Source organism: Xiphophorus maculatus, chromosome 22 (assembly GCF_002775205.1).
Source record: "Xiphophorus maculatus strain JP 163 A chromosome 22, X_maculatus-5.0-male, whole genome shotgun sequence".
NCBI classification, from domain to species: Eukaryota; Metazoa; Chordata; class Actinopteri; order Cyprinodontiformes; family Poeciliidae; genus Xiphophorus; species Xiphophorus maculatus.
The window spans coordinates 8,299,356-8,313,781 of record NC_036464.1 but is presented as its reverse complement, the minus strand read 5'-3'; the positions used below and the strand labels follow the sequence as shown (position 1 = coordinate 8,313,781).

The 14,426-nt window shown below is 36.2% G+C and overlaps 2 protein-coding genes across 2 annotated transcripts; both read left to right on the top strand.

Moving 5' to 3' along the window:
- Positions 1-167: 167 nt before the first annotated feature.
- Positions 168-3,098, top strand: gpatch11 (G-patch domain containing 11). The gene is made up of 8 exons (XM_005795125.3): positions 168-315; positions 953-1,179; positions 1,266-1,307; positions 1,390-1,510; positions 1,603-1,693; positions 2,404-2,511; positions 2,642-2,723; positions 2,798-3,098. Exons 1-8 carry the CDS (start codon positions 266-268, stop codon positions 2,851-2,853), a joined length of 777 nt encoding a protein of 258 aa, XP_005795182.1. The 5' UTR covers positions 168-265; the 3' UTR covers positions 2,854-3,098.
- A 640-nt stretch (positions 3,099-3,738) lies between these two features.
- Positions 3,739-13,000, top strand: LOC102232776 (interferon-induced, double-stranded RNA-activated protein kinase-like). The gene is made up of 19 exons (XM_014469412.2): positions 3,739-3,970; positions 4,891-5,017; positions 5,115-5,257; positions 5,348-5,471; positions 5,580-5,644; positions 6,181-6,330; positions 6,421-6,553; positions 7,203-7,258; positions 7,662-7,752; positions 8,314-8,345; positions 8,426-8,468; positions 8,555-8,628; positions 8,741-8,869; positions 9,005-9,133; positions 9,205-9,421; positions 10,476-10,619; positions 10,712-10,813; positions 11,432-11,494; positions 12,015-13,000. The coding sequence occupies exons 1-19, from the start codon at positions 3,864-3,866 to the stop codon at positions 12,153-12,155; spliced, it is 2,070 nt and encodes a 689-aa protein (XP_014324898.1). The 5' UTR covers positions 3,739-3,863; the 3' UTR covers positions 12,156-13,000.
- Positions 13,001-14,426: the final 1,426 nt, after the last annotated feature.

Genomic DNA, 14,426 nt, shown 5'->3' with positions numbered 1-14,426 from the left:
AAATATTCGTGCAATTGACAAAAGAAAGTTTTACAACTTTTGCTTTGTATTAAACTTTAATTATATATGGTGTGTATTAATACATTTTCTATAATTATGTGTTTTAAAGGGTGGAACTATTGACACATGGGTTCCTTGTAGCTGGTCGGAAATTTTCTACGAACGAACCAAACACAGGGGGAGCAACAAAATTAACCAGCGAGCATTTGTTTAAGCTGATTCTCTCTTTAGTTTTAATTGTACTACATTTTTTCTGCAATTCGCAATGTCGGACGAGGAAGAAGATTATATGTCGGATGCATTCCTCAGTAAAATGTAAGCAGTTTATATTTCTATCGAAATAACGAAGATATGTAGCTACCTAGCAAGATATTGTAAATTATGTAATGATAGCAATTTTCAGCAGTATACAAGTGATAAATATAGAATTAAAGAAGTATTTCTTTATTGAATTTAATTAATTACCTTCATTTACAAAAGTAAACTCAACAGGTTTCAACAAAACGGTTGTAGCTAAAAGAATAAATATATAAAATAATATATAAATTTATCATCCCAGGAATTTAGCTCAATGTAGAAAAATCTGCCTGTTTGTTAGGTGCTGAATATAATATTAAAATCAGCATCTTAGTTGAGTAATTCTGTTGGAGAAAGGGCCTCTGTGTTATTACCCCAGAGGAAGTAACTATTTACATTTACATAAGTAACTTTTGGAAAAAATATTTTATTAGTAGTTTGTACCATACTTTTTACTTTTATTTGAGTAATATTATTTTGAATTAACATCTCTCTTGGGTAAACATTTCTGGCTCCTGTAAGTACAAAAATATTTTGTATTCTCTTCTTTTGCTGCCAGCCTAGTGAAAGTAAGCACCCCTCATGCTCATTTAAAATATTAATAGAGAAATTATCTGCCAATTGTTTCTGTTCTCTATGTTTTTCCTGTTTATAGTCAGGATGTGAAGCCAGGAGTCAACATGGTGAGGAGGGTGAAGGAAGCCATCAGAAAGGATGAAAAACAAAAGGAGAAGAATATCCAGAACCGTCAGAAGAGCTACAAGGAGCAGGAGAAGGAAAGCCGAGAAGCAGCTTTACAGAGCTCCATCAGCAATCAGAACAAGGGCTTTGCACTTCTTCAAAAGATGGGTTACAAAGCTGGCCAAGGCCTTGGAAAAGAGGGTAAGTATAATCTTTTCTAATAATTTTCTCTTTTCAAGATTAGGCTCTTGAATCAAATGTAATGTCTCCATCTTATGTGTCTTCAGGAGCAGGAAGGGTTGATCCGATTCCTCTAAGTATTAAAGCAGGTAAGCTGTTCATTTTTTATATCACACTGTGCTGATGTGTACAATTTGTTATTTATTGAGGTTTCTATTACTGATCCATCAGACAGAGGGGGTATTGGTCTTGAAGAGATGAAAAAAAGAAAAGCTGAGGAGGAACTCCACCATTATCGGCAGAAAGTTCGAGCCAAACAGCAGAACGAGGCCAAGTCTCTGGAGGATTTTAGGTGAAGCTTGCAAGAGCATTTGAGATGTCCCTGAGGAGCCTCCCTACTTACAGTAGAGCTGTTTTATTTTCTGTGTTTGCAACACACTTCAGGTCAAGAGTCAGAACAGAGAGAGAAGAGCGGAAGATTGAAGGAGACCTGAGGAGGAGTCAGCGGTCTTGCGAGCAGCTTGACAATCAGAAGGTTAGAAGAAATTTGAGTATATAGTTCCTTGCAAATAAGTCATTTAACATTTTGTCACATTACAGCGAATTATATGCTTATGCTTTGACCTAATCATGTAATTACAGCTCTTCCTGCATCTTGAGGGTTGTTGTCATACAGAAAGTTAAATCTCCACCCCAGTTTCAAGTGTTTGCAGCCTCTAAAAAGGCTTTCTTCCTTTATTTAGCTCCAACCATCAGATAAATAATTCAGACAAATATATTTCCCTGTTGAAAAGCAGCATTTTCACAGCATAATGCTTTCTCCACCAGGTCCCACCATCACAACGGTGTGATCACAGTCTAGTTGTAATATCCTGTTGTATGTAGGTCAAAAGGTTGAAATTTAGTCTTTTCCGGCATGACTTGTAACAAACTTCTAATGAAAATTCTTACAACTCTTTTTAAACGTAAGTTTCCACTTTGCCACAAAGGTCAGATTTGCAAATGGCACTTTTGACAGCTGTTTCCATTCCACCTGAGCTGTGGATCTTTGCAGCTCCTCTTGGTTGTTTCTCTGATTAATGCTTGCCTTGGTCAGCCCTCATTTTAGATGAGAATACATAAAAAAAGAAGAAGGGGAATATACTTTTTGAAGAAAAATCTCATTATCATTTTACTAACTATTAAAGTAACTCTTCATTGTTGTGTAGATTTTCTTCTTACACATGAGGTATGTTTTTGTCTCAGGGCATAACTGCTCCCAGAGAACCCTGGTACTGGCCCAAAGATGATGGTGATGATGAGGAAGATCCTGTTGAAGAGGAGGATGAAGAGGAAGAAATTCCAGAGCTAAATGTTGGTATTTATTTTAGGATAAAATCCCAGTGTTACCATATGAAATATATGCTCCATACCAATGTCATTAATGTATTTGCTGTTAAATGTACCATTATATTACCTTCAGCTGTTTTGGTCTCTCTTACAGCCCTCTGATAAATTGGAAATTATTACATCCTATTTACGAGGAGTCCATTTTTACTGCTTATGGTGTGGAACCACATATAATGGTAAGGGTGAAACCATCATAAGATTTCTGTCTGTTTTATGCTCTTTTGCTCATGCATATGTTAACTTTCTGCAGATGAGGAGGACCTGGCTTCTAATTGTCCAGGAGATACAGCAGCAGATCACGAATGATCCTGAACAAAAGACATTTAGTAGCTTCCCTCTTGAAAAAACAGCAACATATATTTGTTTCTTAAAATATCTTTGACGTAATAAAGATAATGTTACAATGCAAATCGGAATCAACAGACTTTAGAGCAACTGTATTTGATAATATTAGTGGTAATTTGTGAAACGTTAATTTATTGTTGAAATCTACTGTCAGTTTTTATGTCTGTTTTTTTCTTCAAAAATGTGACAGAGTTGCATTTACATTTTTTTTTAAATGATGGAGGAATCTCCTTCATATGTTTGAAAAGCAAACATTTATTTTTTAGAAATCTTGTGTTGATGAAATTTGGTTTTTGTCATGTTCAAAAATTGTTGTTGAATTTGAGTTACTTAGAAAGAGGTCATATTGTTGAAATTTTTAAAAAATACATAATTATCTCTGCTTTTAGTATTTCTTCCCCCTAAATATCATTATACAGGGCGTGTCTGTAAATCATTATTATTTCCTTCCTTTCATGACTGTTTTTCATGCATTTTTATTACACCATGTATTCCTTTGGCGTTTTGAACTACATGTCCCATTAACTGGAACTGTTGTGAATCCCTACTGGATTTATATTTATTTACCAACTTTGAGCTGCGTGGTGTCTGTATTCATAATTTGGAAAAGCTATAAACATATTTTTACAAAGGTGATACAAATGAAGAGGCCAATAAATATCTTCCACGTGGCCAAATTGTTTAATACATTAATTTATTTTCATTCTTTTGCAAACTCTTCGGTCGCTTTTTAAATATTTCAATTATTGGAAATGTAAAGCTGGCTTTAAAAGTTAGATTGTTAATTAGAATGCATTAGGAGTTGATATTTCAGACTGGACTTGAAGGCGCCACGGGTGACGTTTCTGATGAAATCGAAACTTACGTCTCTGCCCTGGAAGCAGCGCTGACATGAAACCAGAAGAGTGTTACGGGGCTAGAACTGTGTTTTCTCATATTTTATTGCACTTCAGAAGCTAATCTTATTCAAAATGGATTCTGTAAACTACGTAGCGAGGCTGAACGAATACGCACAAAAAGAGCGACTGGAGCTGAGGTATGAGGAACTTGGATGTGTTGGACCTGACCACATTAGAACGTGAGTTGGTGGCATTTTTTTTTTTTTTGCCTCATTCTGGAAGTTTTCTTCTACCTGCTTCTCAAGGTCTATTGTATCATTTTAGTAAAACACTCATCTTTATGAAAACATATGCATGCTGTACCGTAACGTCAGTGAAGAAACAACATCACGAAGACCAAGTAACACAGCAGTCAGATCAAGGATAAATATGTGGGTTAAAATTATAGAACAATATTACCAAGTTTTAATTGATTCAACAGCTCTGTTCTGAGAATAGTAAGAGGTTGGAACAGATGCAGCCCTACAAAGACATGGTTTTCAATCAGAGTAGCATCTAAGAGACCCTATGGAAACTCTGGAGGAGCTGCCGAGATCCACAGCTCAAGTGGGAGAATGTGTCTGAAGGATAACTATCAGTAATCATTGAAGAGTGTGCAAGAAGAAAGAGACTATTGAAAGAAAATCACAAATCACAGAAATTATCATTTGCTAATTTGTTGATCCATCCATATCCATACAATTTCTGTACAAGCTTAGCAACACAGAGACACACATTACAAACAACCATGCACATACACGCACGCACACCTAAGAGCAATTTAGAAAGACCGATTAGTCTATCAGTCATGCTTCTGTGCTATGGGTGGAAGTCGGAGTACTTGGAGAGTAATCAGACAATCACACAGAGAACACAGAAAGAAAACATTGGGGACTAAGCTCTGGTTAGATAACACGAGCAGTAAACATTTTATCCATTTTTGTTCCGCAAAACTGCTAGAGCCGTACCTCTATGAAAAGGTATTGAATTCAGACTTACCTACACTGTTTGTCACATTAAATCTCCCAAAATGTGAAAAAAAAATAGCTAAGTTCTTCTTGTCAAACCATTCAGTCACATTCTTAAAGCAACTAATGCAGCTCTTCTGAATCTTTTGCAGGTTTACCTTAAAAGCTGTTGTGAATGGAAAGCCATACCCTGAAGGTGTGGGGAAGAACAAGAAAGAAGCCAAACAGAGCGCTGCTAAAAATGCTTTGACATGCTTGTTAGATGAAACTTCAGTTTCTGTAAGAATTATTGAATTAATGCACATTTCACTTTTTGCATTGATGTGAAATACTAACATGTTTTCTTTGTTTGTTTTTTTTTTTTTTATCCTGACAGACAGGAAGTGTTGCAGAAGTTTCTTCTCCTCGGGTTCAGGTGAAAACTAACTACATGTGTTGGCTGAATGAATATGGACAAAGTAATAGGCTCATGATAAGGGCTGTGGAGAAAATCACACCTGGACCCAATAATTTATCTCAGTAAGTCTCCTTACATCAACCAGTTACTTTTACAGGTGTGAATTCAGTAGTACAAGTTATATAAAAGTATTCTTCTCATGACGGCGTCAGATATTGTAGGTTTGTGGTGGGAGACAAGGAGTTTCCAGCTGCTTTTGGGAAAACCAAGAAGGAAGCCAGGGAGGAAGCTGCCAGGCTGGTGCATCATGAGATATTAGGCAATGAAACCTTGGATGTAAGTACTGAGATACATAAGTTTATTATCATCTTATCCTAAAATATCAGATTCCTGGATTCAATTTAAATGTTTATTTCTGATTGTATGTTTTTGTTTGTTTGGCAGACTGGAGATGATCGGGACAGCGGCACATCAAGTCTGCCTTATGAGGAAGTTGTCTCAGATATCAGGTGAGCCTGATGCTTTTCCCTGTGTTGGTACTAAAAGTAGTCCCTCCAGGATGATGCAGTGTTTTTTTGTTTGTTTTGTTGCAGCCTAAAATTACCGATTATGCAACACCTTTTTCAAAAAGTTGCAAATTTTTTAAAGCTTTATTTACACCATGTCATTATCTTACAAATCTTTTCTTCACCAAAAAGATAAGATTTTAACATGGTTAATAAGTGAAATGCAAATAATATTGTCAAGTACGTTTCTGAAATGGCACCCTTGATACAAATACATTTATGTCATGGGGAAGTTCAATTTCAAGATGGCTAAGGGGATTGGTCAAAATTCAGCCGGGTTGCTGTGATTGGTCAGAAAAGAAGGGAATACATAAAACGTAAAGGTGATTAGTCATATCTACAGGAAAGTTGAGATGACTGGTGAAAATTGCAAGTCAAAATATACAGTTGATGAGTTAATAGCCTTCCTACTAGTTAATATTTCAACTTCCTGGAGGGACTGTAAAATATTTTATTAGTTATAATATTTTGTCTTTCAGTAATCGTGCCAAGCGGTTGAGCCTACAGTCTGAAGACAGCATTCTCACAGAAACAAACTTCATTGGACTGGTCAATTCTTACTGTCAGAAAACAAGGAGCACCTGTGCGTTTGTAGAAGAGAATAGAAGTGGCCCCTCTCATAACCCATTGTGAGCATAAGTGAACTTCTTTAAGCTGAATACATAGCACCAGACTAATAAACTCTTTGCTTATTAATTTCTTCCTTTTGGGCATTACAGATTTTCCTACAAGTTATTGATTAACAAGGTGCAGTACTCCGTTGGTGAGGGCAAGAGCGTCAAGGATGCCAAACAGAATGCAGCTCGATTGGCCTTGTCTGCACTGAAGGAGCGGTCAGACTGGGACAGCAAGGTACCGATACTTAAGCTTTTTTAATGTGAGATCTAGTTCTGGTGCATTTAAATGAATTAAAATATCACTGAAAAGTTTATTCATCTTTTACACAGTTATATTACACACAGAGTAATATATTTAAGGTATTTATTTCAGTTCATTTTAATCACTATAGCTCTAAAAAGGTCATTTCTAAATAAGCACACAATGCTGCATGCAAGAATATTCACAGAACGTTTAATGGCAGCAAAACAATTAGTAGACAAATGTGCGTAAGGAATAGGGACAGCCATAGCTTTGAGAAGACTGTGAAGGAATGTCCATTTGGGAGATTAGGGGCTGGCAAACTTATCTGATCTAACCTCAATAGAGAATCTATGTGGTACCATCAACAGGAATAGGAGAGATAACATAACCAACATTACAGATGAATTGAAGGCCGCTTTTAAAGCAATCTGGGGTTGCTTAATACCTCACCAGATCCACAAGCTGATCTCATCCATGCTTCACTGACACAGTAATTGATGCAGTAAAACAAGCATTTACTACACATTTCATGGAAATACATTTTAGTTGGCCAACATTTCTTTTCTTTTTTTTTAAATCTTTGTTTTATTGGTCTGCTCATATTATGTGAAAAAGTAACATTTTGGTCCTGTGTTTTCAGGTAGTTGGGTCTGATGATTGCACACAAGCCAAGCAGTCCCCTCCAACAAGCACACTGTAAGTGGAGATTCAGTTTGGGTTTAAAACTCTGCATTGTTACGCGATTTTATTAGTGTTGCAACCATACCCAACACTCACAAGATGAGACACAAAATTGAGCTAGCGAGAACAAGATGGGACAAGATTTTAATATTACTTTCAAGAAAACTTCAAAAGTCAAATTTATGCTTCAAAAAGGCCTTTATTCTGCATTCTTGGATATTTTTACCAACAAACACAAACTGCTGTCTTTTTTTTTAATTTCTTTTCATTACTTCAGATGTTGGAACAATACTTAAACAATTCAAATATGAAAATGCTTTATAATGAAAGTGTTATGCTGTTCTGACTGAGCCATACAGCAGATGGTCACACTTATAGTTGAACACGTCACTAATTGTGCATCTCTTCCAATCCTTAGGGACTCTGGTGACACAAAATCAGGTCTGGTGATATCAGCCACAAGCGAATCAATTGTTTTTATGGATCCATCAAACCCACCCAAAGATCAGGTCTGTTATTTATTTCTCTTGCTCCTGTTTTTTCTTTGCAGAACATATTGCAACGGGCTTATCCATTAAAGTTTTTAGCCAACTCATATTTTTGCTTTGTGTTTTGAGCTCTTAAAACCTGCAGTGGCCCAGATGGTTCACCAAAATACTGAAGTCACAACACAAGACGGAGCACAGTAACAAAAGCTGCAGCACAAAGATCTGATACTCTTTTGGTTGTCAGATTTTGGGGCTGGTGTTGTTAGTCTAATGATGAGGCCCCAAACACTGTGGTTTCTCATATACTTATGTTTTTGGCTTAATATTAGACATGAACAAAACTTCCACTTTAGCATGACTTCCAACTGGCAACAACTTCCATTGTTAGTTAATATACGATCTATTATTTTTGATTTCCACTATAAGTAAAATTAAGCCATTTTGACTTGTAATGTTTAGTTGCAGCTTTTGTGTATTGTTGAACCATTTTGGCCAGCGTGCAAAACATCAAGATGGATTTTGAAATGGATTTTGAAAGTTTGCATATTTAGTAAAATGATTGTTTCTCTGCTTTCTCCAAAGGCGATAAGTCCAGTTGTGAAGCCTAAAATAAAGTAAGCCATCATCCCTACTGTAAAGCTGTACTTTCTTTCCCCAAATGTTAATGATTCATTCTTTTTTTTTTTCTTACCAGAATTGCTGCCATTTTTCCAAATGCCAAAGACAAAAGTAAAGAGGTAAAGAACGAAGGTAGTGACCATGACCATTTGTATCTATGGTTCTTTCTCAAAATGCTCACATCCTCATTTTGGCTTTTATTAAGGATATGATAAATTTCAAAACCAATCAGAGAGGAAATCTTCAGAGTGTAAAGTCACCAACTCAGACAGTTTCAAGGTATGGAAATTTAATTGGCACAAGAAACAAAGAGAGAGATTGCTTTTCTTAGAAGATATAAGAGTAAATAAGACATGCTATCATATAGCTCATAACTTTTAATGTGTTTCAGTTTCAGTAGATTTGAAACAGACTACGAATCCATACAAAAACTCGATAAAGGAGCTTTTGGTCGTGTTTTTAAGGCAAAACGTAAACTGGAGGGAAAATATTACGCTGTAAAGATTGTGCGCTACAAAGAGTGAGTCAAGAATTTTTTTCTTTAACAACAGCGGGTTTTTGGGGGGGTAAATCCCCAAGACATATGCTTTAAAAACACAAATCAACGTGTAATGTTTTTTGAATGTAATCTATTTGTTGTACTTATTTGAATTAGAAAAACTCTGGAGGAGGTGAAGGTTTTGTCGGAGCTGAATCACTGTAACATCGTTCGGTACCACTCCTGCTGGCTGGAGGACACGGCCTACTCGCGGGACACTTCCACTGACAGCAGCAGCGCTTCACAGTGAGTCCTCTGCTCTCTGGAGGTCTCACTCATCAAACCTGGTGTTTATTTCATCTTTGTGTTGTCTACAGATCTTCCATTGACCTGTCTATGAAGTATCTCTACATTCAGATGGAGTTGTGTGAGATTAAAACACTGCGGGTTTGGATAGATGAGAAAAACATCCAGAATCCTAAAAAATCCCTCAGAGACTCCAGGCGAAGAGACGAGAGTGTGGATATTATGGTGCAAATGGTCAGCGGAGTCGAGCACATTCACTCCAATATGCTCATCCACAGAGACCTGAAGGTGAGGCAGCTGGTCGGTTTCACCTGAAACTAAAAAAAATCACAGTGACACAGAGCTTTGCAAAATGGCAAAAACTTAAGTTGATTCGATTGAGATTTTGTGAGCTAGACAAGGGTTTTGACTTTATTGCCAACTTCAATTCAACAATCGATTAGCCGACTATTACCAATAAAATCTGTTAGCAATTGAAAGTATTACGGAAAACACAAATTATGTCTTGATAATCACAGTTTTTTGTGTGTTGCTTTTATATTTATTATAAAATACCCAGCTGTCTTTGCTGCACCGAATTCTGCTTTTAAATAGTTTATTCTTGGCTAAATACAGCCAGCATTTTCAAAGAAAGAGTGATCCAAATCCTGTTCTTATTGGTAAGAGTAGACTACATGTGATTCTATTCTTTTCAATTGATTTCAAAAGAATTTGCAAACTGGATGTCTTTCTTTTCATAAAAGTTTTTTACAAAACCTTCTTTTTGATTTTGCTCTTCATCTCCTTTAAAAAAACGTATGCAGTATGTATTGTTGTAGTTGCAGTCTAAAGAAATATTTTCTTTTGGCCCTTTAGTACTTTTAACTTGATATTTTTGGCTCATGTGACAAAATAAATTATAAACCACTGAACTAGACCAACACAAATTGCTGATTAGTTATAAAATAGGGGAAAATTATTTATGGTTTTTCAGAGGTTTTACAAATAAAACTCTAAATAGTAGGCAGAAGTAGCCACTGTAGGGTAGGCAGGCTATTCCAGTCTTGGTAAATTATTGGTTTCATTTTGTTTTCTTTTTTTGTAGTTCAGTGCATCTGAAAAGTATTCACAGCAATTCCCTTTTTCATATTTTTTTATATTACAGCATTATTCCAAATTGTATTAAATCAATATCTTTTCTCAAAATTCTACACACAAATATCTCATTTGAAAAGGTGGAGGAAAAAGGATGAGATTTTTGCAAGTTTAAAAAAAATAGAAAACCAAGGAATCAAATTTACATAAGGGCATTCGGGCAAATTCTGAACTATGTCTTTCTGTGCCTCATGAATCTGCGTGTCAGCCTGCTAACATCATGTTCAGCCGGAACGGCACAGTGAAGATCGGAGACTTTGGTCTCGCCACATCTGAGATTGAAGATGATGCAGAGAACCAGAAGGAGAGAAGAGGCTACAAAGGAACTCCATCTTACATGGCACCTGAGCAGGTTAGAGCAGCTGTAGGAACGTCTCTTAAATATTTCATGAACTGTCAATGGGTTTGTGTGGCTTTTGCTAACTCTGTCTCATTTTATAACAGAAGGAACGGAGGCTTTATGACCGGAAGGTCGACATATTTGCTTTGGGTCTTATATGTTTTGAACTCCTTTGGAACATACCCACTATCCACGAGAAAGAAAAAGTAAGGTTGTTTTTGTGTCTCGTCAGTCATTTCTTTGTTAGGTTGGAGCTGTGGGTTGGATGATGATGACCCTTTTCCAGGTGTCTGGCAGAGTCCATCAGCTTTTCATTAAAAATGTTCAAATGTTTCAAATATTTCAGCATGCCATGTCGATGAACAAGGTTCTCAGGATCTTTGGAAGAGAGACAGGCCCTCAGTGTCGCATTATATGTAAACCTCAGGGAAACAGAAAACCTTTCATTACAAATTAAAAGGTTCTAGTTACTCTTATCAATGTAAAAAAATAAAATATTTTTAACATTGGATATTTGTAACATTAAATAATTTTTTTTTTGTTTTACTGTGAAACATAAATTGATCAAGCCAGTTCACATCAGTGTAAACTTTTGGATCCTATTTAAGAAAAACCAACTGTGTCTTTACTGCAAACTTTACCAGGAAAACATTAGATGTTTATCACTCAAAGAGGGCTGTAATTACTGTTACCTATGGCGGTAGTGGAAGCATCATTTTATAGGGAGTCTTTTTGTTATTTGAAAAGTGTTTTGCTGATCCTTCTTTGTTTATTTCAACCAGACTAAACAGTTTTCTTCTCTTTTATTGCTACTTGATTTCCAGATGTGGACTGATGTAAGAAACCAGAAGCTTCCTCAACCATTTCTGTATCATTTTTCTCAAGAGGTACTCGACTACTCTCTCAATCTATGGACCGTCTTAATTTTCACTTTGATGATATTTGGTAGATTACAAAAAATATGTTTTTATTTTTTATTCTATTGGCACATAGTATAAGACAAATTATCAGCAATATTAAAAAATACATTAAGTGACCACTATAAAAAAACATTCCCAAATATTGTTATTAATTTTAGATTTTGAGACACTAGTGACTCTTATTCATTAGTAACCTGACAGGGAAAACGGCAAAGAGGGGGAAGTTATACAGCAAGTGACCAGTGGTCAGGAATTGAACCTGGGACTAATGTATTGAGGACTAAAGCCTCCTCATTTGGTCCAAACTATTAATTCAGTTATAATATGAATTAATAAACAAGTAATCACTTTAGAAACTTATTCATGAAGCCTTGAAGGATCATAATGTTTAAGATAAACCAGGACCATAAAAGTTTTACAACAGACTTTAATTAAGTTATTAAATAAATCCTAATACCGGCTTGTTCTTGATGTGTTTTTCTTTCAGAGCCAAATGATAAAATCGATGCTGTGTGGTAAACCAGAAGAGCGACCGGAAGCAAGTAAAATAAAAACAGATTTAGAGCAGCACAAACATTTGCTTGCAGAACTTAAAACCAAGCAGCGTGACAGCAGGACAGTAATCTGATTACTTCACAGACACATTTGGAGCCCTGACAAGGATGAATTATTCATTTAGTGACCATTTATGTTGGACTCATAAGTTTTTTTAACTAATGCAGTAAAACTGCTTTAAAGATGAAATATCTTTCTAAATGCTTGAGCTTATTGATTCGATTTAAGTACATATGAAACTCAAGAACCTGAAGAATCTGAACTTGAATGTTTTTAAAGTATTTGCCTTTATGACGAAATCATATTCATGCGAAATAAATGTTTAGTGATTAAAAACAGAATGTGAAAGAAAATGTTCCACATTATGTAAACTTTAAACTCTTAGAACATTTTCTGATTGTGAAGTGCAAATAATTAACCGCATTTGTGTTTTTGATGTGGACACGTCCTTGGTCCATTATATACAGCACAAGTCAAAAGTTTACATACACTTTGGATCTGCATGAATCTCTTTCATTGTGATATTTATGATTTAATAATATAACCACAACTACAGTGTTTTTAGAGATATGACTCTTTATTTATTGATAAATTCTCTTTTATTCAGACAGTCACTTTCATACAAACTCAGATATATACATACACCCCTTCCAGTATTTGGTCAAATGTCTCTTTGAAAGTTATCCCTAAACCACAGAGTATTTGTAACCATCGACAAACTTCTGGCAAAGCTGTCTGGATATTTGAATCTTCATTTTTGCAGAAATAGTGGAGTTTAATTTAAACTGGTTAGTTTGTTGACACAGACCTGGTTAAGTCTAGAAATCATTAAGATGGTCAAGGTCTGGGCGTGCTGTGGTGGCGTGGGGGATAGCGCGACCCACGTTTGGAGGCCCTGAGTCCTCGACGCAGCCGTCACGGGTTCGATTCCCGGACCCTGCGATATTTGCCGCATGTCTGCCCTCTTTTCCTTCCACCTTTCCTGTCAGCCTACTTTCATATAAGGGACACTAGAGCCCACAAAAGACCCCCTGGAGGGGTAAAAAAGTAAATAAAAAAGATGGTCAAGGTCATTGCAAGAGCTTATTGTTTACCTGCTTTATTCACTCGAAACATGTCTTCATGTTATGTTCGTCAAGCCGGGTCCAACCCTCTGACTCAAACTGTGTCCTTGAAGGAGTCAGTATAGAGTCTGTGTTTGCTAGTGTTAATACATTTTGTATTTAAACACATTATTGATGTGTAAATACACAGTAATAATAAGAATGGAGGAAAAACTCCATATGGACTTGGGGTGCCCAACTAGTACAGTCTTCAAGAGCTGCTATCCTGCAACTTTTAGATGCATCCCTTCTCCAGCACAGCTGCATCAAACATCAAAACACCCTGCAAACACATGAATGATGCAAACTCCAAAACATACAAACACACCAAAAAAAAAAAATCAACAGAAAAATGCTGCAACCACAGGACATAGAAGCAAAAGAGAAAATGCCACAAACAGCAAGAACCACAGCTTGTATAAAACACTTCAAACTTGCTCCACAAAACGGAAATGGTCCAGACCACTAGGTGGAGTCTGGAGTAGGTAATATTACCTACATATATGCTGCCGTTGTATAATTTAGAAAAAGGCAAAGCATAATGCACCTTTTCTTTCTTCTGGGCATAATGTTAAATCATAACATTCTGTCTTTACTGATGATCGAGTCCCATACGATTTCTGGTGGTCAACTCCCCCTACTGGTCTGTTGCACTTCTGCTTTGTGGAGTTTGCAACATTTTTATACTTGCTGTTGTTTTTGCTTTTTGCTGCATTTTGTAAAATGTTTTCTGTTGCATTTTTTTATTTTAATTTTTTTATGTTTTGGCGTTTGCACTGCTCATGTGTTTGCTACGTGTTTCACCACTTGTTGCGTGTTTGCACCTGTTAGACAGGTCAATGAGCTTTGCAGAGATCTAGTGACCAGTTATTAATTTGATTCAGGTGTGTAGGACAGGGGATACATCTAAAAGTTTCAGCATGGTAGCTTTTGAGGACTGGCTTTGGGGACTCCTCTTTTATATCTTGACTTCAATTCAACAAGGAGTCAAAGCTGGATGTTCCAGACAAGAAGAATTATCCCAAACACAAATGAAAACTGGTTTGGGTAAAAATAAAGGTCTATCATTAACCTTTTGAAATAGCTAAATAGCTATAGAAAATGATGGAATTACTCTTACAATTCAGGGTTGTGCCAGTAAACTAACCAGTTTAAATTAACTCTACCTTTTCTCATATGAAAAGAGATCAAATATTCAGAGATTTATACCAGAAGCTTGTTGATGGCTACAAACACCAGAT

Bases quoted from the DNA above. Each gene is read 5' to 3' on its own strand.
- gpatch11 (XM_005795125.3), top strand. From the start codon at position 266: ATGTCGGACGAGGAAGAAGATTATATGTCGGATGCATTCCTCAGTAAA. The intron at 1,308-1,389 runs GTAAGCTGTTCA...CTGATCCATCAG, and splicing joins TCCTCTAAGTATTAAAGCAG to ACAGAGGGGGTATTGGTCTT. The intron at 2,724-2,797 runs GTAAGGGTGAAA...AACTTTCTGCAG, and splicing joins GTGTGGAACCACATATAATG to ATGAGGAGGACCTGGCTTCT.
- LOC102232776 (XM_014469412.2), top strand. From the start codon at position 3,864: ATGGATTCTGTAAACTACGTAGCGAGGCTGAACGAATACGCACAAAAA. The intron at 5,018-5,114 runs GTAAGAATTATT...TTATCCTGACAG, and splicing joins TAGATGAAACTTCAGTTTCT to ACAGGAAGTGTTGCAGAAGT. The intron at 8,469-8,554 runs GTAAAGAACGAA...GCTTTTATTAAG, and splicing joins CCAAAGACAAAAGTAAAGAG to GATATGATAAATTTCAAAAC.